We start from the raw sequence: 27050 nt of genomic DNA on the forward strand, positions 1-27050 counted from the left end.
ATAAACAACCTTGGAAATGTGCACCGGCGGACTCAGTTTGTCGTCTCTACCTCTGGTGTGTAACACTTAAGGCAAAGAGAAGACTGAAAACCTTATTACCTCTGGGAACAGCAACCCAGGGGAAACTCCCAGGGAACAGCAACCTTGGGGGAACCCTTATTACCTTGGGGAACAGCAACCCCAAGGAGAATCTCAGGGAAACAACAACCCTGAGAAATGGTGCCCGAACTTATCCAACAACCACAAACCCTCAGGTTTGTGGTACAGAACCCTGACAGGATGTACCCTTATTTTTAAAGTAGCTGTTAATAAATAAATAAATAAATAAATTATACTTTCTAATGTCTCCGAGCAAAAAAGAGAATTCAAATATGAAAGCTATAAAATACCTCTAATTTTTATGAGAATTAATGTAACCATGTAAAAAACTGGCTTACAGAGGGTGAAGCTTATTTACAGTGTCATCATCTTGAGTTCTCTGAAGGTCAGAACGAATTTTTCTGACTAGAGGAGTGCAATAACCTTTGGCAATCTCCAGTTTCTCAGCTTTAGTAATACCATATTCCTGTGTAAAAACAAATTGACTTTTAAAATTCAGTTAAAGTGTCTTCTAATTCAAAGCTTCTATATTAAAGCAAATTAGAAATCTATTCGTTTGCTCTGGCTAAAAACCATTTTGTTTAACATTTTTACTATATGTGATTACTGATGTAGCTTCAACTAATTTGCAGTTTACCTTTTTCTTGTTTGATTTGATACAAAGTTGTTCCTTTCCTAGTTAAACCAAAGAAGTGAATTTACCTTCTGGTAAGATAAAGCTCTTTTTCTTAACCAAATCATCTACAGAGTCATTCCTCCTTCCTGTCACCATCTCCATCTCCTATCCTGCCCGCACAGTGTTGTTTTTGTTTTCTTTTAACAGTCACTGAAGAGAATACTTGGTATGCCTGTCTTAGTTTGGGGTAAACCACCCCAGAGAAGATCTTCTATTTATGTCAAATAATTACATAAATGGTATTTATGTACAACTGGGAAATTACTAGTGATATTAAATGTTGTATTATCACCAATATTTAAAAGTATGTTCTTCCAGGAGCTCCATACTCTGTGCTGCACATGGTATGGAAGTGCTTTCACAGTTAGAATGAATCTTCTTGTTACCCTAGAGAGCAAGCACTCTTCCTTTGCATTATGTAGGCTATCGAGTTTTCTTTGTTTTTCTTCCTTTGGTATGTGTCCGCATTTTCACATGCTTTTCTCTAACTTTCAAAATTTCAGCTTAACAGACCCACAAAACACAGTGCATTCTAAGCATCACTACTATTTTTGTCCTCCATGTCAAGGAGTCTGAGAGATGGGGAGAGGAAGAACTTCCTTCACATGCTGCAAACAAGATGGGTAAATACCTCTGTTACAACACTGCTCTCTAACTGCAGAGACACCTGGGGAAAGCATTAGTCTGTTCTGTCCTGTTATCACAAATCAATTTCATGTCCTGCCACCTACAAGATTTTAGAGCTAAACCAAGTTTAACAGCCTGCAGAACAGGTAAGTTTAACTTGTCCACTTCTGGCCTGAAATTCTATGAAATTTAATGCCTACATTCACATCACGGAGTGTTAACATTTTGAAAAAGCAGAAAGGGTTTTTTAATTAAAATTATTTAAAATTAGTTAAATTACATAGGTTAGGATTAAGAGTGAATTTGCAAAGAGCCCAGAAATGCAATTTCTATAAGCAGGAGAAATGAAATTAAAAGCTACTTCAGAAAACAGAGTTATTCACAAAGGCAACAGTTAAATCTATGATGAATGGGGAGATGAGCTATTTTATTTTAATACACTGCTGTAAAGGAAGAAGGCATGTTCACACCTTAAATTTCTAGAAAAATTCACCCTGAACAGAGCTTAATTAATTTTGAATCAAATTTTTCTTAAAAAATCCCAGCCAGCTTGCTACTGAAAAATAAGAAATACTGTTAAAGGCTTCTATTATTGCAAAATGCAGGAACTTCAGAAGAAAATACAAAATAGACATTTTCACAAAAATTTAAAAAAGCATTTATTCTACACTTTCTTCTATTTAATAACTGAAAATGCTTACCTGAGGAATCACAATGTCAGCTAAAGCCTTTGAAAGCCTATATAATTCCATTGTGTTTTCTAATTTTAAGGATCCATTGTGTTGTACATCATATTTTATACAGTCATAAATATCAGGAATTTTGCTAATATCATATCTTCCATTTTTTGTTTTGAAGTCTTTTTCCAACTTGGCCCATCTGCGCAACATCAGTTCTAGAGTTTCACTGTGGTAGAGCTGAATATCTGGATAGACACATATCTCTTCTAAGTAAATAAGGTCATTCAAGTAACAAAAGGTCATTTTAATTACTTAGTAGCAACAAATGAACTATAGAGGGATCAAAGTAAGTTAACTGCATTACTATTAAGAAGAAGAGACTGCTGGGCATAACATTAATTTTCATCCTGTAAGCATCACAATTACATAGCTCCACTACATCAGTAAAACACACTGCTGCATAAATGCACCACTAGCCCTTAAATATTAAGATGTACGTATATAATTCAGCCTTGTACCATCAACTTTTCCTATTTTGTGGAATACTGAGTTTCAAATAACTAAGAAGAATTTCTGCAAACACTGGATTTTCTGAACACCACAGAGCCCCTACCTTCAATAGAACCACGTATTCCTCATGTTTTTTACTTCAAAACTATGTGTATGAAATCCACTGTGAAAATACTTAATCCATTATTGACTCATTTTCTGCTAAAAGTGGGTTTAGTGAAGAAAAGTTATGTTACAATTCTCTTTCATATATGTTAACTAGAGAAACTAAATTCAAGTATAAAAACATTTCTGTACCTGCAGACTTTGGGTCTTCCATTCGCTGCCTGATCTGAGAAGTCAAACTCTGGATCAAGTAATAGACCTTGTCACACGTCTTTACAGGATTTTTGATAACCTGCATTGATTTTATCAGTGAGATGCTTCCAGATGGAGTGAGCTGCAATTTGAGGTAAACACAAAATTAACTGTACATTTGAAAGATCTGCTGAGGTAAGATGAACATGACAAAGATACCAAGTATTGGAGAAAAGGCATTCAAGGCAGGTTGCTATGAATATTTTAAATGATTTATCAATTATCTATCACCTTTGAGACATTAAGAAAATACATCAAAGCATACCACCATTTACTAGAGATTCAAAGGTAATAAGAAATTCATACAGCAACTAATTCTATACAGTAAATGTGAGTATCTACAAGAATTCATAAAACCATTTCTGTTATTCCAAGACAGGAAAATTGGGAAGATGTTTAAAACTTTGTATATACTTAGCAAGCTTCCATATCTTCCTTTCAAGTAGCTTCTGTAATCAAAAGTTTATTCTGATATTATAAAGTAATTTCTGTTAAAAATGTTGTCATTAGGCTACACGCCTCACAAAATATTTTTTGCTCTACAGGAACCAGATTTGCAATAGTAACTGGTACCGTAGTTTGCCTGTTCCTGTCCTTTGTTTTTGTTTCTACAGGACTGCAGGACACAAACACAAAAAAAAGCCTTTAAATGCACATATATCAACAACATATGAGATGTTCTTTAGAACCGATTTAATTATAGACATGGTAAAAGCTACAAACTATCACCATCAGGGTAAGTGTCAGTAAAAGAACGGAGTAAATGTATGTGTGAGGCTCAGCCTCATTTTTTTCAGAAAAGTCTGCAGAATCCAAAGTGACCAATGATATGAAACAGTAATTTATACACAAAACACACACTCATTTGCACCTTCTTCAGGTTTCTGAAATGGATAGAGTAATTTGGATGAGAAAAACTTCAGTTCCTATCTCCCTATTATGATGTAAATCAAGAAATTGATTATTTATACATAATAGGGAATGAGACACAAGAATAAGCCCCATACAATTTTCCCAAATCACAAGTAAATTAAAAAACCTCTACATAAATTAACCCCCCAAAAGTTTTTATTGCTTTATAATCCCAAAGGTTAGTAACTTTCAGTAACCAAAGAGTACTCTATTAGTTCCAGCCACATTTCAAACCTGATTATATCTATGTAACAAACATCAATAAATCCTTGCATTTTCTAATTACTGTTGAATCCACTGCCAGGAGTGGTTTGCATGATACTTATATATTTAAATGAACCCACACAGAGTATATACATGCAGAATATATTATTCTTAATTAATTTGCTCTCAATACTTTTTCAAAAATAGCAGTTAAAAATCTCATTTGAGGACTTGTATTTAGTTCTTATATGAGACAGAGTAAGAGCAATTGAAAGAGAAAGAAGTTTCTTAACTACAACAATCAGTACATTTAAAACCAGGAACAAGAATGTCTTCTGTATTAAGTCAACATAAACGATATTACTATGTGGTAATTTAGCATGTTAATGAGGTATTTCATTTGACTGAAAGTATTCTACTGGTTTTCAGTATCTCAGTGTTCTAAGTCAACAAAAAGGACCTTGCAGCTGATAAGCAATTGAAACAACTGTAGTAGGTAGGAAAACATTTTCACACACTTTCAAAATAAAGACTACAAAAAATGCAAACAATATAATGTCATTTCTTGAATAACTAAAATATTTTTAATGTAAGTGAAAAAGGTTTACAAATGAGATCCCTGTCTACTCCTACTTCAAAGTTTGTAGCTTTCTGATTACCCAAATCACAGGACAAAATATCTACAGCCACAATTGGTACAGCCACCTTTGCAGTTCAAACTATTTGCAAGCACCCAAATAATTTTGCAAAACGGACACATAAAATCACTGCTCAGTACTTTTGAACAGGTATTTTCATAATTATTTATTTTATTTCATGGGAAACTAATCATATGCTAACCTTATCATAGTCATCAGTAGTAAATTCTCTGTCTCTCTGGAGAATTTCATGAAGCCTTGCTTTAACACGATGTTGACAGCTGCTTAAAGAATCACTGTCACTGTCCAACAGACCATTCATATTAGCACTTTTTACCATCTGGACAAGAATAGGAGTCAGCTCTCCCTCTAAGGCCAGTAGTCCCTGAAGCAAACAATACAATTATTCAGGTAAACAGAAGAAGATGAAAAAATTAATATCCTAAAAAATGCCCAAAACACTTATTTAAATTCAAGATGGTATCACTTGGCTATGGGTTAGATAAACAGGGGCACATTGTATGTACTCAGAGAGAAATGGCTCCCTAAACACTGCTAGTGTGCAGGATTGATGCAGATGGTGCAACAGTGTTGGTGACATATCACAGAGAATGTTCTCCAACACCAGCTGTTCAAGGTCTTGGATTGTGGGAGTGCAGATGCCTTCTCCCTGAGGCTAGAAGCAACATCTGCTTGACTTGTGGGTGACATGCTTTGCGCAAGGACTTATGTTACCAGAGAGGAGCTATGGGAAAAGTTTGCAAACCAAATAGCATCTGACAAGGTAAACAGCAGGTAGGGTCTTACAGGGACTCTACAGAGGCAAAAGGCCAAGCTATGTGAGCCACAGGACAATCAAAGGCCTTGAACAAGAGGTGAATGGAGAATTCTAAATGAAGACTGGAATTTTTATGACTTTTCTGGCAATGGAAGGGCTCTGGAATAAAGAAGGAAATGGTGTGATGTCTCTTCAAGCCTGCTGACGAAGGAAAAGCAGGTCAGATGGCTGAAATATTTCTGTACAAACACATGCAGCATAGAAACAAATAGGACAAGCAGGAAGTCTGAAGACTTGTAGAGCTTTAATCAATTCAAATCACAGAGATATAGAATAGTACAGGTAGAATAGTTCACAGAAATGGACTTTTGCTGTTACTAGATACAGGACCTTTTGGAAGCCAGGTAGACAGCACAGTATCATGGTAAGCCTCCCCTACAGACCACCAACATTAAAAGGGGAAATGGATGACACCTTCTTAACACAAGTGAAGAAATACACCTAACTGCAGGCCTTGTTTCCATGGGTACTCTTGGCCCTGGATATCTCCATGGCAGTATTGCAGGGGAGAAGGAACCAAGATTTCTGGAAAACACCTAGGACAATTCTTTGACAGAGGTTACTGATGAGCTATTGAGCACAGGCATTGCTCTGGACCTGTTACTCACAAGTGTCAAGAAAGTAAAGGTGGGTCGTAGTCTTGGTAATTGAAATCTGATGTTATAACTTATCCATGGAGAAGTGAACAAGACAAATACTTGTATTAGAGCCCAGGACTTCAGGTGAGCAGACTTTCGCTTGTTCAGCATATGGGGAAGAGCCTTAGACAGGGACAAAGGTGCCTTAGACAGGGCTGTTTAATAAAAAACTGTCTTCATCTGCTCAAAGAACTTCAAATGTTTGGCACATCATTTGGATATTTTTCACAGTGAACTACTCTTTGAAAATACCTTTTTCTAATAAGCTTTAAATCATTCCCAGACTTCAAAAGACAAAACAAACCTAAGAATATCAGAATTTTAGAATTGAAAATACCATTTCACATTGTACCTTTGCAAAAGCTGCTGCAGTCATCTGAACTCGTCCCTCATCAGAGGCGTAGATTTTGAGATCATGTCGGTAAGTGCTATGTAATCTAAGTAAACCACATCCAGGAAATCCAGCATAATCTCCTACCAAACAAACATTTTGCTCAAACTCTCATCTTCCACTTGTTTATCTTCAAAAGTGATTTATGACACGCCATTGATTTTCTAAATTTTCTTTTTACCTTGTCCGCCTGGATACATACACCTGAAAGCTCTTCCAAGCTCTTCTGCTTGAACCCTGCCTGCAGGGGTCAACTCTCCTCCCCATTTTAGAACCAGAAGCAGGGATGGCTCATTTCTTCTATTATCTAATTGTACACAGGGAGATAAGCTTAGTAGCGAGGTATATTGGTAATTTTTTTTTTTTCAAATGAACAAAAAATATTTGGTCTATGAAAACCTTTGTCAAAAGATCTCTTCAACATTATGAATCTTTAATAGCATTCTAACATTAAGGAAATACACTATACAAACATTCTTTCAAAACAAAATATTTCCTCTTCTTAATATCAAGACATTTTATACCAGTAGTCCATGACTTTTTATACACAGATAATATGAAGTGATTTGGTACAAAAGTAATACTATACCTTCCTCTTCACTGGAAGTCTTAGGGCAGCCATGAGGAAGATATGTTAACTGAACTTTTCGATTTATGCCTGAAAAATGCCCATACCTTTAGTGGGAACAGGGAAAATGAGAGGGAAGAGGGAGAGAAACGTTTTAAATATTTTTTGTCCAAAACTGCTAAAATCCTGTAATAGAATATAATAAACCTCTGTTAGTCAATGATTTGTGCATTTGACTAACATTTTTTGCAGCAGTCCTTAGAATAAACATTAACTCAACAAGCACAGAATTAACAGACATAACAACTGTGCTATAACGAAACATCTTAAAAGACTATTTAATTATGCTTTTTGCAACTCTGAACATAAAATTGGAACATAAAACCTCTCCCCCCACCAACAACAAGCAGAATTGGACATGGGACAAGTAATTTATCTATTCAGATCCAAAACTACAGTGGCTGTCAGCATCCAGAAACTGGTCTCACAGTGCAGATGGCTACTGGTTTTATACCCAAGTTCTTAATCAAAACTCAGCATTTAAAACACTTATAATGAATTTCAATAATACTTGTCTGTTCCCTGATATTTTTTTTAATTAAAAATGCTTATTACCATTTCACAGTCTAAGATCCCAGATCTTTAACAGACCTTGAAGTCTCATTTTTTTTCTGTTGCTTGCTTTGTTTGGTTGGGTTTCTAAAGTTTTTTTTTAAGTTTTTTTTAGTTACTAAATATTTCAGACTTAGTATACAAAGACTTATTTATCTTCAATCCTCAAAGTTTGCTGCAAGTAGACAAGTAAGCATGGTGAAAGTTCTTACTGGCTCTATCAGACGTCATTATGTCACTCTGCAAGAAGCAGACCCTGCTTACAAGTATTTTCATTTTAAAAACACGCAAGACAAAATTTGACATCAACAAAAGTAACCTCTTGTTGAATGTATACTGAGACACTAGATACAGCAATAAGTTAAATTAAAAAGTCAAAAAAAAAAGAGTGATGGTCCATTTCAAATATGACATCCCTTCTCTTCAAAACCTTTGTGCTTGAGTTATTATATTTTTATGTATTTGATAACATTGTAATCCACACAGTAACTGGTGAAACAAGTCAAAACAGCAGATATAATGTCATTGCTATGAAGCCTGAAAATTGGACACTTACATTTCTAACACAGTCTTTAGCTGTTCAAGTTTTGCTTTACTTTCTTCAATTTCAGAATCATTGTTTTGCCCAAGTTCTACAAGGAGCTGCCTTGCTATATCAAGCACTTCCTAAAGGAAGGAAACATAGGATTTAATGAAATAAACAGACTTCTACTTACAAAATATTATAGTAAAAAATAAAGAAAAACTTGCCTGCAACTGTTTTGGTTTTTTCAGTTTCAGTTTTCCAGATTTATATCCATCACATTTTTCAAAGAGATCAAAAAATCTTTGAGATAAAGAAAAGTAATATAAAATTTAGATTAATAAATTAAATTACTATAACTTGAACAGTAGGCTTTTAAAGTGATCTAAAATTAGTACCTTAACAGTATTTGAAAGTCAGGTTAAAACTAGCAGTACAGAGGTCAAACCAAGTTATATTCAAATCCCATTTCCCTAGAAAGTCTTCAACACATTAGGGAAATAAGAGCACCGAAAATGTTCTCTTACTGACTTGCTAAGTATTAAAAACAAAAGAGGGTATACTATATATTTGAATGATATATTGTTTGAATATGCAGCTATATCAATTCTTAATCCTCAAGAATGATCCTGAAAAGAAGCAGGGACCAAAAATGCCAAGTGAGCAGTCTTGCTTCTTCAAGCATGTTCTGACTGCAAGAATCTTGTCTCAAAATAAATAATTTCCTTTTACTGAAACTGCATCTAATTCTAAGTCAATTGTGTAAGTTGTCTTATGAATGCCAACATAAAGATGTCATCTACCAGAAATTCAGAGTCATTAAACTTTGACAAAAATAACCACCAAAAGTAATATGACATTGCATACAAGAATAGCTACGATAAAAAGCAGAAGGCAGAAGTCGTAGTCTAATGGAGAACAAGAAATATTCTCTGTTGCATTAATTTTATTAAAGACATTTATAGACACAAATGCATTTTCTATAAAATCAAACAGAACTGTTCACAATGTACAGCATGTGCTGAAGGAAATCTGCACAAGCTGACAATCCTTTTAGAGAGGTGCATACTTATAACTATTTGCAGTATCTAAAACTGATTAGAATTAGAAGATTTACAAGAAAACAAAACAAATTAGTTAGATTTAGAAGAAAACAAAACAAAAAGCAACTTGCAATTATCTAATTCCTGGTCAATTCACTACTTGCGTAGCCCCTAAATCCTATTGTCTAAAACATGGAAAATATTTTTTACCAAGATTCTATTTACCTCTGATGTTTTACTTCCATTTTCATTTTTTGCTTTGGTGTTCGATCCCCATGGCGTATTACAGCTATAACACATCTAAGCTCCATCCTGAAATGTCAAGAGGTGTATTTCACAAGTCTGTACACAAGGGTTTTTTATTTAGTATTAAAACAACCACAATCAAGACAATTGACAAAGTTGTAGTCATCTGACATAACTACAGAAGTGATGGAAGCATATGCAAGAATACAAGGTTAACTGAAAATGATGCAAGGTATAAAATATAAATACTGATTTTAAGACTTAGGTAACTATAGAAGAGCTATTTTAAAGTAGCTTTTAAAACAATGATTTTGCGGATCATTAAATGAGAGAGCATGTTTATTAGAAGTGCATATTAAGTTGGTGCTGGAACAATGATTAGCAGTGGAAGCTATGCATAAAAGACACTACACTAGAAAATCTGCTGTTCTATACTCAGCTTGACTAAGGGTGAGAAACTCTGACTGTTGGTATAGCAATTGTGATTCCTTCCTTGTTTTCAGCACACAAAACAAGCATTCATAGGCCAATGTGGGCACACCTTGTAAAGAGAAAAAAAGATTCACACAAAAGTTACATTGGGAGTTTGCACTATTCAGGTGTAGCTACTATTTTCTTACATTGTTCCAGAAGTGGTTGGCACAATAGGAATGTCTTCAGCTTCCAAAGGAATAGACCATGGTATTTGAAACTGGGGAGCAAGTTCTCTCATTATGATATTTCTAAAATAGGAGTTAAAAATAAAAAAAACCTAATCAAGTAAGTTTAAAGCATAGCTTATACAACAGATGCAAACTCCAACCCAAATTTTATATATATATATACATATATATATGCATTTTTTAATGTAGTTTTTGAGTACTAGCAGCCATGAATGTATACATACGTATTTTTCTTTGTATTGCATAATAAAGGCCACATAATAAATACCACTTAATAATTCAGAGCTATTATGACTGCTACAGGAACACTGGACTACTGGTCCTGTATTTGTAGCAAAGTTCAGCTTTTCAACTCCACTTCCGAAAAGAATTCCTTGGATAGGAATTAGTCTTGTTAATTCATATATGCAGACAATTGGCTTCACTGCCTTAATAAAAGTACCTAATAATTACTAAACCACTCTCATCAGAGAGTTAACTGCTGTCTTTTACCAGTAGTTTCTAAAAAGTTTTTGTGATAAAACTGGAAAATAGGTACAGTCTCTCATTGTAACTAAAAATAACAATGCAGTCTTCACTTCAAGAAGGATGGTACATCTAATGATCTGTTTCACAAATATTTCATCAAAATACACTGAACTTCAGATTAATATCTACATAATAAGCAGTAACACCGAGGGAAAAAATGTCCATCTTATAGCAGAATAAGCCAAATATAATTGCTAAAAATCTTGAAATGACTTGCAAAATCCTTCACAAGATTCCAGACAATCAGATAATGCAAAAAGTCATGTTGTATCTCATTAGTGCAATCTTACTGTAAAGCCAGTCACAGCAGGCTTTGCCTACTTTGAGGACAACATTTTCTTGGCATAGAGCTCTATACCCAATTCTGTATGATCCCTCACTGTATCTTTTTTTCTCTCCAGTGGCAGAGACAAGATTGTATGATAGAAGACACCTTGATGCTATTTTGGTTTGGTTTTACAAGTATGAAATGCACAAATATACAATTATACACTGGCTTCAGATCAAGGACAATGTACAGCAATTTGGACACATTAAACTGCAGCAATCACAACCATCCAGTGGTGCTTCACTACTTGAAAAGATCTCAGCTACCTTTAAGAAATTAATCTTGCTTTCAAAATACTTAATTCAGTTAGCTTTAAGCACTTTTAAACATTCAGATGTTTGGGATGATTTTAGAAATAAGGATTTTAATTAGTATTCATTTATTGACTTAGGATTCTCTGTGATGACTTAATGTGATATTTAATTTTTAATTTTAAATTAATAATTAATAATAAGAAGAAATTTGGCAATACATAAACTACACTAATATGCAAGGGAGTTAATAAGCAAATCTGAAATACATCAGAAAACTCTTACCCCAGTATTTTAGCACAATCATCATAGTATTTCATGGAGTTTTTCACAAAACTGAAGCCATTCACGTCACAGACATAGGACTGTCCATTAGCACGTAGCAAATCAAACCCACAGACTGTTTGCTATTTTAAAGAATAAAAGTTCAAGTGATTTAGGATTGCTTATTCTAAATAAACTTCATATTTTAACAGGTTATTCATCTGAAAACATGACAAAAACATGACACACTTTACTCTTTGTATCTTACGTCAGTTCCATGTTAGTCCACCTACATCATGCAAACATCTTCCCATTTTTAACTTTCTATCCCCGACTTGAGTTAATGCTTCCTGCATATCCCTAGCAGTATTAGTACTGAAGATCAAGTTCACGTTAGCACAAACTTCAAGACTTCAAGACTTCTAGCAGCCATGGCCCTACAAGTCCCCCTTTCTGACAATGGTTTCCCACTACATGTAGTTTTTAAGGATGGCAGGCAAGAAATTAAAAAAAAAAAACCCTGAAAAACCATTTTTGTCAAAATTTGACAAGATAGTTTTGACACTAACATACTATTATATGTTATATCATTTCAACAGGTTACTTTTTAAGATCTCAAAGCCTGCTTTGCTGATAGAGGCTCATACCCTGCAGGCTCCAGAATGCCATCACAGTCACATGCAGGTAAAGGAGACAGACTGAAAGCCTTTTTATAAAACAGGTGAAAGGAGGATAAGAAACTGAATGATGTTTTGAACAAAAGAATCCTTATAACTATACAGCAACCTTAAAATTATACAAAAATGGAAACTATTAAATTAATATAAATTTATTCAAGTAAGTACTTAATCATGTCATGTTAATAGCCAAATTAACAATTAATCTGTACCTGATGTAAGTACTAGGTAAGAGAAGTTACAAAACCTTTATTGAAACTGTGTTTTGCTAACTTAGAAACTATTATCAAAAAGTGTGAAAATATGATACACAAAATAGATACACGGTAGGCTAGCAAAGCATAATAGCAACATGTAAATTCAGGGAACTAACACAACACAAGCAACTTATCCAGAACTTTTCAATACATTAAAGGAAGAATCATTCTTGATTAAAAAAAAATAGATAGATATGGAAGTTTAACTTTTCACCTTCCTAAGAGCTCTGCAGCAATTACCACTGCTGGCTCAAGCACTAAAACCATACAGAAGTTTCATGTAACAAACAATTAATTAACACTAAATGTTTGATCAGATAGGAAAGCAATCCGCTTACCTTAAAGGCAAGGCATACTTTCCAAGCAATTAACTTCTCTCTTGCATTCAGGATGACTGGGTATCTCACTTCCTTTCCTTCACTGTCTCGTTCTACTTTGCCGTCCAGAGCTGGAGACTTCCGAGCCTCAGCATGAGCATAGTCAGGACCTACTGTGTACACCTGTATTGAAAAACAGAAGCTCTTGATCCACTGTATTTAAATTATGTTGGACATATTTGCAAAATGTATCCATGTATGTATATAACTCAAATGTCATCAAAACAACAACATCAAAAGATACTTGCTGCTTTCATCTTTGAAAAGGTAACAATAAAGTATCTGCCCCAGTGGCACTCTCTGCCTTCAGAGAACACACATTTATTGACAGCCTAGGATAAAACAAGAAGGAGAGTCTTTATAAAAACTCAATAAATAAAATTAGTTTCTCAGTTATGATGGTACAGAGATGGAAATGTTTTCTTCTCCAAAATATCTGCAGAACCTGGAGAACAGGTTGAGAATTATTTCAGTTCACTTATGGAAATTTGGCTGCAGAACTAAGTGATTCTCTTAATTTAGAAGCATGTTTACATTTTAGACAGGACTAAACAAAGCAAGCATCTGCCTAACTTTAAGATTACCTCCTTTAAGGTAGGAGCCTGCGAGAACAATTGTGTTATCTATCCACTGCAATTCTGATGCTCAATGAAGGGTTTGGGGCATATGCTAGAAGAGATTTGTCAGCAGCTCTCAAAACCAGTTAGAGTTTCTTTAATTAAATAACAAACTCCAAGCATTGATAAAAAAATATTCAGCTGAAGCAGACAAGTACCAATACTGCCAATTCAGTGAATTCACTCAAGAGAGTAAGTTTAGAGAAACTGTCTAATATAAAGCTCACAGTCTTGTTTAAAAATGCATTATTTGTTTGGGGTGTTAAAAGCCCACTGCTGCTTGATGACTGCACTACAATTAGTCAAAATAGTCCCCAACCCTCAAGCTCTCTTCTTGTTGCAAGAAACTTGATGGGAAGATTGTAAAGGTCTTACACATCTGTAAACACAAATTAATCTATTGCAAAGTGTTGCAGAGAATAACCTTCTGAAGAGTACAACCGGGCATTTTTCTGAGAACATGAAAAGAGTATTCCCCTCATGCACCACCAAGTGATACCAAGAAGCTGACTACAATTAATAAAAGGGCTTTTTGGATTAGACCTCACACTTTCTCCAGTTGCACTTTTTTATCTAAATACGGTGATCTCTTCTGTATATTGTAAAACATTGGTTTTACATGTTTTGAAATGTGCTTAAATGAACACAAGGGGAAAGGAAGTAATCTTCACTCATGGCTGGCTACTTTGTTATCGCTCTGTTTTAGCATTCTCTTATGGTAGCTAATCTTTAATTCTTAAGAACTTAATGAATGACCTTACAGATAAGGTCCACAAAACTTATTTTCTTTGACTCCATAAAATTTTAGCAAGCAACTTTTGTTTATTAATTAGCATACTAAGATCTACTCCAGTTAGATTTTTTATAACCTTTAACCTCCAGAAAAAATATCTAGGCAGCATCTGTTAGTATGGGAAAGAAGATGCTGTTCTCGCACTAATACAAAAGCAATACAAAGAAGACAATATGTTGTCAAGACAAAAAAGAAAAGACAGTATGTTGGGTAGCAAGTCTCCAGCACTTGATTCTAACAATGCAAGCAGAACTGCTCTACTTACAAGTACTACATTCAGCTAAAATCAGAATTGCATTCTTATAAATTGTGTTAAAACTCAATTAAAATTAACCCAAGATATACTATCAACTTTTTAAAACTGTAAAGCTCTTTTAGCACTTGATTGTTCTAAATATAAGTAAGAATCTGCAGTTATCATACCTTCACATCAGTTCCGTCTGTAGGCATGAATTCCTCATAAATATAGGAGCCTGTTTTCCTCACACTGCTTTCAGGAGAATAAACACTGCTTCTGCTGCCAATCTGAAAGGCGTATTTTTCCATTAAAAAACTCATAGGGTACTGCTTGAGAAACTTTAAAACTACCTGAAATAACACACTTGTACTGAGAAAACACTTCCTGTACCAAATGAAACAAACTTTTGACCATTGCCAAAAGATTTTTGTAAGATTCCAGAAGCACTCATGGTGTGTGCTAAGATAGGCCTTCATTATATCTCCATGTTCTCCTGAAATTTCTGTGATCTGACACTATTCCTAAGCAAGCAGGACATGACAGAATTACTCAGCAATCCTGTTAACACACCTAAAGCTTTTTGATAGCTTTAGTACCATAACCTCACCTTTCGAAAGAGTCTCTGGCTTCCACCCCCAGCAGATGTTGGATAATAAATGTAAACATTGTGGTCCTCGGCACTAACTGGCTTTTCTACAAAGGGCTTCTGGAAAATCTCTCCATTCACTTCCACATGATCTTCTCCTTCAATCAAGTTGCATTCTGAAGAACAGTGCAAAGAATGTAACAGTATACTAATGGCATGCAATTATTAAGAGGTTTGCACTAATTTGCAGGTTGAAATAATAATATTCTCTTAGATCTTTGTTTCTCTGACTGACTGCACAACTGATGATCACATGCAGTACATGTTTGCAGCACCATGTCTATATTACGTTATTTAAATACTACATTCTGAAATTTCTGTTGATTCCCTCAGTGTTAGATAGTAAATTGTCTCCTGCAGATGCATAGGCTGCACAAGCTGGTGTATTTTGGAAATGTTTTGAAGAGATAGAAGAGTTATTTGTCTTTTTTTCCAGTGCCTTTCTCTGAAATACGATGGAGCTGGCAGGTGAGCAGTACCCATAGTGTGTAACAGATGCCACAGCTCCTTCCATAGGGTTAGAACTATCTCATACTGTGTATATGCATCCAGCATATAACATTAGGTCCTCTTGTATCAGCAGTCAGGAATCTGGTACTCAACATTGGTTAGCTGCAAGCAGCAGCTTTTATTTCATTTTTGAAGCATAAAAGTGTCCTTTTTTCCCTAGATCACACAGAAATTTAAATGTAAAATTCCCTTGACCTGTCACTGCAAGCTCCTTCTGTTGCTTAAAGTCTTCATTTTAGTAGAAAATTTCAGTTTGTTTTCAGGTACACAAAAGATTTATTCCAATTTATATTCATAGCACAGCATCTGCAGATATATCTAGAACAGATATCAAATGTATGGCTGGTTACACTCAGAAGGGGAAGTATTCAATAGCCTGACTTGTTCCTGTCAATATTACTTTCCTAAGGAAAATTACTAATAATTGTGGTTAATACAATATTCTGAATGCTGCTCTCTTTGGTGACGTACTAGAAGATCAATTTGAGTGAAGAGGCCCTTATATTCTAGTTATTCTATGATGTCTGTAAGATGTATGGTGTCAGAATCATACTTCTCAGTTACATACTTGTACTGCCTTTGGCTGGATGGAGTTGATTTTCTTCACAGCAGCTGGTATGGTGCTATGTTTTGAACTTGTGACAAAAAAAGAGTCATGATGTTTTTGTTAAAGCTGAACAGTACTTACACAGCCTCAACATCTTTCTTTTTCACATACAGTCCCCCACAGCCAGTAGGGGTCAACCCACAACAACACTTTAAATGTTGGCAAAGAAATCAAACCACAAAAATGAATTGTCTAGGCAGCAAAATTTAGCTTTCCACTATGTCCATACTGTTCTCCAGTGGAAACAAAGAGATGCTAATGGTTGGTATTTTTTCTCTTTTCTTTTTACCTTGGGGATTGTTTGGATCACGGTTCAGAACTGCATAGCGAGGAAGTAAAATGCCTTCAGCTTTAAGAATACCATAGACTTCTCTTCTAAAAGAAAAGAACAAATATTGCACAATGAGCCAGAAAATCCTGCTAATATTTGCATTTCACAATTCATGAGTAAAGGAGAAGAAAAATAAACACAAATTTTTTTCAAATCACACAGGATAAGGTTACATATATAATACTCTATTTACTAAAATAATCCTTTAAAGGTCACTGACACAGCTGTACCTTTACAGTGATCTCTTCAACATGAACAAAAATACACTTTGCAATGTAAGTCCTTTCCTCTCTGGCAGTGCAACAGACATTTGCACAGACCAATTGTCTTGTTAAAGGAAATTTGCAACCGTTCATTTAAAGTTTATACAGAACAGTAACTGAAGGCACTGAAACTGGCAACTCTGCTCACTGTTCAGAAGGCTCCAGTGTTTATATATTTTGCTATTATTGCATTAATGTCTGCTATGCAGGACCTTAGCTCCAAAAGAAAATTTGCTTTCAATAACCACATGAATTTGAGCACCAACAACTTGTTAAGTATCATCTTTACAGAAAAAAATACTGCAAATCACATTAATTCTACAATTATCTGAGCTTGCACAGCAGCTATACATACCTATCTATATGCATTTTAAGAGTTTAAACTTTTTTATTTGCTAAGCTTTAGAAAAATGCATCACCAAATTTCTAACTTGGTAGATCTTCAAACATGACAATGTAAAACCAGCAAAAGAAAACAACACCGGAAGACATATCCCAGGAAATGATGCATACGTTATTAAAGTGTAACATTGACTGTAATTTTATTTAAACTACTGTACAATCATAGAATCATGAGATTGTTTGAATTAAAAGAGATTTTAAAAATCATCTAGTTCCAAACGCTCCACCGTGGGCAGGGACAATACACTGGAAATGTTGCTATGCAATAACAACAAATTTTTATAGTCTCTGACAAAAATGGCTTGCTTTAAAAGGTGATTAGTGTTATTTACCTGTCTTGTATGTGATACTGCATATTCAAGTCATTGATAATGAATGGATTCCTGAGTTTTGCATATGCTACTGCTTTGTCCAGTGGAAACCCTAAAATGTTTATTAAGAAAAACAAATTAAAATTACAAAACACATTACCAATAAATAGTTTGGAACCTTTGCATTAGATCATTATTTCCACTGTCTTCAAATGTATTTACCAGTCGGATAGCTATTCTTCTATTGTGTCAGACAGAACTTTTTCAAGCAATGTAAACTGTATCATTTAAAAAACTTGCAATTTAAAAGTCAGTTGTATTGCATTAAAGAAGACAAAAGAATTACTTCCTAGGAAAATACAATAAAACTGCAATATAGAAAACCTAAAAGGACTTTCAAAGAGCTTAAATAATTTAGATGTCACAAGTATTTATGGTATTATTACAAGATTTACCTTTAGAGTGAAAAGAAATGAGACAGTCACATAAAGGCCAATTTTCTACTGGCTCGTTCAAAATAACATCCTCTTCAAATATCACCACAGTTATATATTTAAACATGGAGAGGCGTTCAAGAATTTCTTTCATTGGTTTGGACTTTGACTTCTTAGCCATTGAACAAATCCCAACTGCGATTTGTCTTTCTGGTGGCTGGAAAGGAGGCAGGGGGAAGGGAAAAGTAATTATTATGTGTTCTCAAAACACAACAGAGTTTTAGCAGCACAATACTACAGCAGGTATTTTCTCTTAAAATTCTTTAATTTAGCTTTTAATTGGGTAAATTGCTAGCAGATAACAAAATGCAGCATAACAGCATATCACACTGCATCCTCACAAAAAAATGCCTCATGAGTGAAACTGTTTAACAGCTCCATATTACTTTTTGTGAGTATTGGTGTGACAATCCCCAGGTCCAGATAGAAAGACCAGGGTGTCACTACGGGATTTAGGAGGTGTAAGCCCCTTTGCCGGCAAAAGAAAGGAGAGACGGGTACAATTCAGTGACCCGAAAAAGAAAAAACTTAATAAGGGGCAAAATAACAAATAGCAAGGCAATATTAATAAGGGTTCACTAGAAAGGGCCTGGACTTTCCCACATAGTGTTACCAGGAACACACAGACATGATCAAAAGCTAAGTCAGGAGTGCCAAATTTGAACAACATCATAGTTATGGCTTACTCTGAAATTAACTAATAGTTGATTTTCCAATTTTGTTATTTTTTTAAGTCTAATTAACAGTCACAAGACCTTTCATCACCTAATATTAGAAGTGAATTATGAAAAGAAAAACTAGAAAACAAGAAACTACTTTTCCATATTTCTGAACTATTTAGTGCACAAATAATTTCACTTTTTTTGCATACTCTGTATTTACTTTCACATTAAACTTTCAGTATTTTTTTTCTGCCCATGGTGTTTCTAAAGGCAACAGCCAACTTGATGTGCTTTGTAAATGAAACAAAAAACCCCAGAGCAATCCTTTAATTCAGCTTACTGCTTTTTGAAAACTTAGCCAGCTACCTTCCCTTGCTGAAATAGACTCACTGAATTGAGCTACACGAGGTGCTAATTTTGCACTGCTACTCTGCATTTCCAAGTTACTTCTGATCATGGTAAAGTGTCTTAGCAACACTGTTCTGCATTTAAGCTTTTTAGACATATTTACAATTACTGAAAATTTACTCTATTCCATAAAGTGCAATGTTGCAAAAAGAGCAAACTACGAAGAGTTAAAAAAATTACATGATGGCTCATGCACAAGAAAATGAAGAGTTTGTCTTAAGCAAGCTAAAAATCGGTAAGCACAGTGCTCAAATACAATTCATAACAATAACAAACTAAGGTATAATTTAAGATTAATTTACTATGCACTTTCAATATACCAAGACAAAGTAGAAACAAACAAACAAACAAACAAAAGAGTTAACTCTGAGGCAGTTGACAACACACGAAAGAAAAATTCCCCCAAATTTTTTTGCTTACAATATCCAAATAAATAAAACAGAGGCTTATGCCATCATCAAGTTCATTCCCAGAATCGAAATCAAGTCTGCAAATCATGCACATCAATCTCAGTTGCCCTAAACTCTCTAAAATCAAGCACATCTAATTCACAGGTCAAGGTATACTTAATTTTCTAGCATCCCTCTTTTCCAAACATTATTGGCAGATCACTATCTGAATATGACCAATTTCTCAATTTAGAACACCATTTCAGTACTAGACATACATAAGCTAATGCCATTTTTGAAAAATAATTAAATAGTGAAAAATATTTTGAAAAAATATTTTTTAGAAACCATTTTTAAAACACATCTGAAAATCAAAAATAATGCTCGAGAACAAAGAATACTAAACAAGTGTCCCTATAGTACTTACAGAGTCATACTCTTCCTCCTCTTCTTCCCCATGGTCATAGAAGTGTTCATAATCCGTAGATCTGGCTGAATCCAATAATCCTTCTCCATCTTCTCCACCCACAAAGAACCTGGGTGGATCATTCTCTGTGGCATTAACAGACATGGTTACGAGACCTATAGAAATCTATGTAAAAATTGCAGGCACTCCGGCAGCTGAGATCCTGGGCATGTTTCCTACTGACTTGGGAGCACCAAAGTCCCCTGCTCTTTGATGTTGTTTGTGCAGTGTTGCCACTGTGATTGTTGTTTACCAGGCACTGTTTAACTCGTTATCATCTGCTCATTACTGATTAGAGTTGTTGCTTCAAGAAATCCCCAATGCTCTGTGGCTTCCCTGAGATGGTATGACTTTTTAACCTACAAGAAACAGACAAAAAAAAAAAAAAAACACACTTGATAAAGGGAGATTAAATAAACTCTTCTCATTTAGAAAAAGTGTTTGGACAATTATGTACTGCTGAGCAAAGTATCAGAAATAAAACAGTGTGCACCACACACAGTCTGCACTTCTAGAAGTATGTTTAGAACATCGGGAATAGTTTCAAAATGCATATAATTTAGAAACAGACAATGTAACTCACAGAAGTAAAAGCTGGCAAATGCATTTTTTTCCTAACTCAAAAAGGCTTAAGTGGAGAGTATGTATTTTACATGAAAAATACAACAAAAATATTCTCCAACATTTACAATATTTAAGCCATTATCCATGCCATTGACTGTTTTTTTCCACAGAAGTTTTGTGATCAAATGGCAATGGCAAACAGACAGTAATACTAACGAAAAACATAAAGTCACATTAGGACTATTAAAACCTCCCCTAGTTTTAAAATTCAAGTGAATCTTTTCTATGAAAATGGAATGTATGTGACAGCTTGCAACAAAGTCTTGCTTTATTTTCACTCTGAAAAATTAAGAATTACAGAGATGGACACTATCACTGCCTTCTGACAAAAGAAAGCAGTAGCAGAGCAAGAACCAACATAGCAGTGAAGTGACACATATTGTATCCTTTTAACCTGTCACGTGAAAATAAAATATTGGCAAAATAACTTCCACACAGAAACACCCACAGATCAGACATCAGTTGTTTTAACAAGGTAACTGATGCCATGAGATGTAAATGGCTTTATAAGATTAATTATAATGCATCACTAAGAAAATTAACAAGCAGTTTCTTGTTTAGAAGCTCATCTGATCCAGTGGGTTAGGTTGTTTATTTGTAGGTCATTACGCAAGTGCCATTCAACTGTGATGTCTCAGCAGAACTGAATTTGTTTTTAAGTATCAGTCAAAATGACTTTGGCTGTCCTGTTAACTAAGTGAAGCAATAGTAAATTCCCGGTGGTGGTCAACCATTCAGCTTCCTGTGAAGGGGGAGGGGAAGCAAAGCAAAAGTTGTCCAGAAAGAATCTGTCCTAATTCAGAGGCTAGGTTTGGGTCAACAATACTGTTTCAGTTTTGGAGACAAATTTCAGGAGAAAATGCCCTGGAAAGAGAGTTTCCTCTAAAGAGAAAAAGCCCTTCAATAACTCCCTTTTTTGCTGCCAATGAGAGAAATTGATATCAGCAGGTGAACGTGAAAAAAACCCTAACAAAAACTCTGCTAATTAAAAACAACAAAAAGCCAAACCAAACAAACAAACAAGGCAGGGGGGTGCCTGTAAGGCACAGAAAAGGACTGAATAAATGCTAGATACAAATTCCCAGAAACCTACCCTCCACACAGCCAGACACTCACTGTTATACATGGGTAATGCAATGATTGCCTCTCACAATTAAGGGATGACTATTATGTGTGTTAAGAGAAGTTTTATTGATATATAGTTAAGTTATTGTGGTATGTTCTCCTCACAGCCCTCTTTCCCCTCCCGCTTGTATTGTTGTCCCTGGATGGCCTTGGAAGTCGGGGCATTTGAGGGGAGGGCAGGCTTGTTCCTAGGAGGCACAGCATGGAAACACCTGCCCTCCAGTCCAGTTACAGGAAGGGGATCTCCACCCCTGGGTGACTGACAACACCTGGGGAGGGGGCCAGGGCTAGAAAAGGCAGAGCATCCATTTTGTAGACCAGCACGTGGGTGAGGGTCACAAAGCTCCCAGCGCTGTCATTTTTCCTTATTCAGTTTTTGTTGCATTTTGTTACAGTTTAATAAACCTTTAAAATTTTAAAAGTGAGCATCATTTCTCACACCCACCAACAACAGAACAAAAACACCTCACAAAAATGCCTGGGGGAAAAAAATACACAAGCTGACCGTGTGGCTCGGAAAACAAAATGGCAGCTGATCCCTTTTGTCTCTGGGAAGGGGAAGAGGAGATCACATAGCAGCTCAAAGCAGAGCAGATGGGAAAGCTGTTGAATTTCTGGCATGGGCCTCCTCCTTGCAGCAGCCAAAGTTGGTGGATTTTAATGTCCTTTCTCACGTTGGTTCAGCTCCTCTGAGGTCTTGGGTTCCAAGCACTCCTACTGGCTCCCCAGACAGGCCGAAAAGAAAAACAAGCCAAGCCAGAAACAGTTCAAGGGAAGAGAAAACCAAAAACCTGCCGAAAGGATTCCCAGTACAGCCTCCAGGCTAGTGCAAGTGAAGGGAAGAGAAAAAAAAACCCTTCTTGCTTCAAGCTAGCAAAAAACCCAATCCAACAAAAAGAACAATGCAACGTCTCCTGTCCACGGAGCACCCGGAGAGACAAAGATTAAACAGAGCCTGCACCTGCTGTTCCCAGGCTCTGGCCCCACCCCCTGGTTCATCTTAAAGATACTGCAGACATTTCTGGGCATAAAGCAGATGATTAGGGAATAAAGTCTCATCGTAAAATCACCCCAAGACAAACACAGAGACTTCAGACCCAGCAGCTGAACCTGAGCTCTGAGCATAAGGATCCTGGGCTCACAGAAGAGGATTAAAAAGATTTATTTCTTAAACCTATTTGCTATGTATCTGTTGTCCTTCAATTCTGCTAACACAAAAATACTTTCCTTTAGAATGTGAAACTGTAGCTGTTTGCATTTCAAGCAATAAGAACGAGATGAAATTTCAAACTACTAATTCATCTGACTGTCACAAGAGTTAGAAACTGGGTATTTAGGTAAATTAATCCTGTTTATGACATGGTAAAGAAAGAGAGCTTTCCAAATCCTATTTCTAGCAGTCTTCAGAAAGGCAGAAGTTACTGCCAACATATACTGGCAACTAACACAGAATTTTATAAAACCAAAAAATACCTATGATAAACCCAAAAAAATGAAGTTCCTATTATATCACCTTCCAACCCACTACCCAAAATCTGTACACTGGTAAGCAGTTTCTTAACAACTTTCTAAAACTTAAGATTTTCTCATAAAGAAGGAAGAACAACGACTTGAAACAAATAAGTTGAAGGTCTTAAAGCAAGGTTTTTCGGCCTTCTTTCCCCTACCTATTCCTATAGTACAGTTTGTGAAAGCAGCAGAAGCTATACAGTTTGTGTACAGTTGGTGACTGGTTATTTCATGGGGATATCTGGCACTAACCAAGTCTCTCTAGCCCAAAAGGATTATTTAACAAAGCAAGTAAAACCCACACAAATAGACTGAAGCAAAAGAACAACATCTTTGTGTACAAATGACACAAAGATATAACCTGACACATTTACTTCCCCAGCAGACCAATATGAAAACTCATTGTTCTGCTAGCTTCCACATTCAAGAATCTGAAGACTGTTGGTCTTAAGAGTGGCAAGAACATTGCAGTAGAGCTCCATGTGCAGAAAACAGACTTTGAACAGCCACAAAGTTCACTTGGCATTAATGGATTATTTTCTCCAAGATTAACACTGTTCACCCATTTGAAGGCAAATGAATAACTGGATTGCCACTCCATCCTACTGACACTAGGCCTCAGAGTTTTCACACCATTTGTAAAACTAAAACCAAAAGCTACGGATCAGAAGAGGATATGGACATTTTCCAGGCTTATAAACTACTGCATGAACTCACTGAATTGCATATAAACTGACATTCTGACTGCTGATGGTTGCCAGTTTATCTCCCTGACAGCAGATATTGTAAGCTACTGTCATTACCATAAATTTATGTCAGCATTTATTTAATAAATTTTCTTATTTTTTAGAATTAATGCTTTCAGAAATGGGAATTAAAATCCTTTCCCTCCAAATACTAAATAAAAATTGAGATATCCCCTTTTTTCTTGTGGAATGTGAAATAAAAACAAACCAAGAAAAGGGACAAGCAAAGAGAAATACTAAGTGACTGTAACTACACTGAATAACTTACACAAGTCTCTCAAACACCATATACAGTTATCTGACATCAAAAATGTAGTAAGATCACACTGGCATAAACATGGTTTTCTAGCTGTATGCCACTGAGAAATAAAAAATGGCAGAGCAAGAAGATGGAGCTGTCTTCCTGCTACAGAAATACTATTGATAAGGAGGACATAAAACCACAAGATTTTAGAAGCAGCTTTTGGTGATTTTGTAGAAGTAGAGAAACAGCTTGTACTGAGAACACATACAAGATCAGCTATTAAGCTTGGTTGTTAGGCGGTTACTAAGTAGAATTTATACAGGTAAGATGTATAATGTTTAAACTTAGCAAAGTGGGACTTAGGTATTTGTCAAAAATCGATAAAGCAGAACTTTATAGCTCGAATCCAGCAAAACCAAGCTCCTAGTCTTTGGCAAGAGCAAAGTGACCTTACAAATAGCCAAACCCGCACTCCGCCTGCCCAGAGCGAAGATCAACCTGAGGAAGACGTCGGCCTTCCTCCCAAGAGCCCAACTCACAACCACCAGGAGGCGTGGTGGCTAAGTAGAATACAAAGTGAGAGAAGGAGAATGGGTAGGTGGGAAGGTGTGGGTTTGTGGGATCCATGTGTATTTAAACCTGGACCTTGTCTGGACCAGGTACACAGGGTTTGGAGGAGAGATTCCCCCCCTCCCCACTCCGTGTGTCCCAGCTGGAAATAAAACATACCTGCTTCACAATTTCTAATTGTTAAGTCCTTATTCTATGCTTCACTATTAGTGCTAATGGAAGAAGCTTCGAGTACATGGTGCCCTATGCAGAATTCCATCTTGCTGCCCCTTGAGCATGTTATTAATATTTTTATGTATTAAGAAGCACCAGCAATATAGGGGCAGAGATACAGCATGTACTTCTTCTTGCACTTGGTGCATCAGCATAAGCCTCATTAGACAGTGAATGTTAGACCATTATGTACTCATCTCAGTCATGAACAGCTACACTGTAAGCAAGACAAAACCCAAAGCTTTGTGTTGGAACATACACTGACCTATTTCCAAAGAGATAACATCCAGACAACCATCTCCCACTGTGATATGACCTCTCCAGGTAAAACCACGTTCTGTTTAAACCTCACCTGTTACACAAGGCTTCTCTTTCACAGCCTATAGACTAAAAAATCTTCACTTTTTTTTGAGAAATGTACTGGTGTTCTTAAAAAGACTTTCAACCAAATGTGTGGCCTGTCATGACATGTCTTGGCCAAAAATAAAATAAATAAAATATTTTTGTCTCCTCCAAAAATAAAACTTCAAAAAAAGATAAAACAATATTCTAAAATATATAAAATCAGAGATTTTGGTAGCCTGTGCCCCGCATTCCAAGTTCTGTGTTTACTCCAGCGGTGCTCTACAGATTTTTCTTCTAAGAGAACATAGAGAACATATCTCAATTTCCACAAGAATATTTTAAAGGAATTCCAAAGCATATTCTGAAAGAATGAGCCAAAACCTACTCCTCACTGTGTTAACAGATATATCCACAGTTTTCCTGTCTCCATTCCAAATGTTTCAGCAGCTCAGGAATCCAGCCCTGGTGTTTCTCATATTTACTTAGACCATAATAAAGATTACTATCCCAGTAACTGTTGGCAACAAATCCACTCAACACAGCAGCAGTGGTCTGAGCAGTCATGAAAAAGGGGCTCAAAGTTTTAACACTCACATTTTGAATACTAATAACATCTGTAACTCCTGTACAAACAGAAGCATCTCAATGGATTTTCTTCTGTGTCTCTGCAGCCCTCAGAAGAACAAATACACACTTCCCATACTGCACACTAATGGAAACTAATGGAACAAAACTATAGTAAAAGTACTTCTTATCTCAAGAAAAAAAAAAGACAACACCTCATGCATTAAACAGTTACAAAATATTTTTAAATTATTACCCACTCAGGAAAACAACTTCTAAAAATGCCATTATATCAAAACAGTGACATTTACATTGGGGAATTTATCAAACAAATAACAAAGAATTATAAATAATGCTCATCTGTTACCTGATTCTGCATATATATATATACACATAATAGCAACAAAACAGACCACGGCCCTGTGCTCTACCTCCATACTGTTCCTTTTAAAGTTTCACTTTTTACCACTGTAGGCATATTCCAACTGCATCCCTTATAGCTTTCAGCAATTTAAATTACATCATTAAAACACAAATAATGTTAATAGCAATTTTTCAGATAGTCTTGAGTTAACAAAAGGTTTTCAATATCTTCCTGCTAGAAACACTGTAGCTAATGTTCTCATTAACAGTACATTTAACAGTGAAAATGTTTGCCTGACTCCTGCCGAGGCATTTTACTGGTTTTAAAACTCCAATTCTGCAGTATGATTTATAGTGTAAGAAACCACCAAAGATAGACAGTTTGTTGGGTTGCTGGTGATGCAAGAAAGAAAGCACGAGGAGGAAACAAGGTGGAAGCAGAGGACAGGCAGGCAGAAGACAGGACTAGAGGAGTCCGACATCTGAGAACAGCAAGCACTGAAATCCCAAGAGCTCTCCGTGCATGTGCCACCTTTCTACAGATGATTCAAAAGAAGTTGATAATACTTCAAACTTAACTGTGAGACTTTAATGTGAGACTTTACTAACAAGAAACCATATTAAACAATAGTAATTTTTCAGGTCTGACAAATAACCAGGAAGAGAAAAGAGGACAGTCAAAAGGCAGAAAAGATGGAAAGGAT

The 27050-nt window shown here is 35.7% G+C and overlaps 1 protein-coding gene across 10 annotated transcripts in view; it reads right to left on the minus strand.

Moving 5' to 3' along the window:
• The window catches only part of PPIP5K2 (diphosphoinositol pentakisphosphate kinase 2), a 50538-nt gene that overhangs the window by 18211 nt on the left and 5277 nt on the right, over positions 1 to 27050 (minus strand). For all 10 annotated transcript variants that reach the window (XM_063421610.1, XM_063421612.1, XM_063421613.1 and 7 more), the window contains exons 2-20: positions 20005 to 20402; positions 18080 to 18275; positions 17646 to 17736; positions 16607 to 16692; positions 15162 to 15316; positions 14740 to 14841; positions 12868 to 13029; positions 11617 to 11738; positions 10183 to 10284; positions 9542 to 9628; positions 8501 to 8576; positions 8307 to 8416; positions 7160 to 7245; positions 6752 to 6877; positions 6532 to 6653; positions 4906 to 5088; positions 2890 to 3031; positions 2104 to 2327; positions 438 to 565 (exon numbers count right to left, since the gene is read on the minus strand). In XM_063421610.1, the coding sequence (XP_063277680.1) occupies positions 438 to 565; positions 2104 to 2327; positions 2890 to 3031; positions 4906 to 5088; positions 6532 to 6653; positions 6752 to 6877; positions 7160 to 7245; positions 8307 to 8416; positions 8501 to 8576; positions 9542 to 9628; positions 10183 to 10284; positions 11617 to 11738; positions 12868 to 13029; positions 14740 to 14841; positions 15162 to 15316; positions 16607 to 16692; positions 17646 to 17736; positions 18080 to 18275; positions 20005 to 20148 (2444 nt within the window). In that variant the 5' untranslated portion in view covers positions 20149 to 20402. The remainder of the gene's footprint in view (positions 1 to 437; positions 566 to 2103; positions 2328 to 2889; positions 3032 to 4905; positions 5089 to 6531; positions 6654 to 6751; positions 6878 to 7159; positions 7246 to 8306; positions 8417 to 8500; positions 8577 to 9541; positions 9629 to 10182; positions 10285 to 11616; positions 11739 to 12867; positions 13030 to 14739; positions 14842 to 15161; positions 15317 to 16606; positions 16693 to 17645; positions 17737 to 18079; positions 18276 to 20004; positions 20403 to 27050) is intronic.

Source organism: Prinia subflava, chromosome Z (genome assembly GCF_021018805.1).
Source record: "Prinia subflava isolate CZ2003 ecotype Zambia chromosome Z, Cam_Psub_1.2, whole genome shotgun sequence".
In the NCBI taxonomy this organism is placed as follows: Eukaryota; Metazoa; Chordata; class Aves; order Passeriformes; family Cisticolidae; genus Prinia; species Prinia subflava.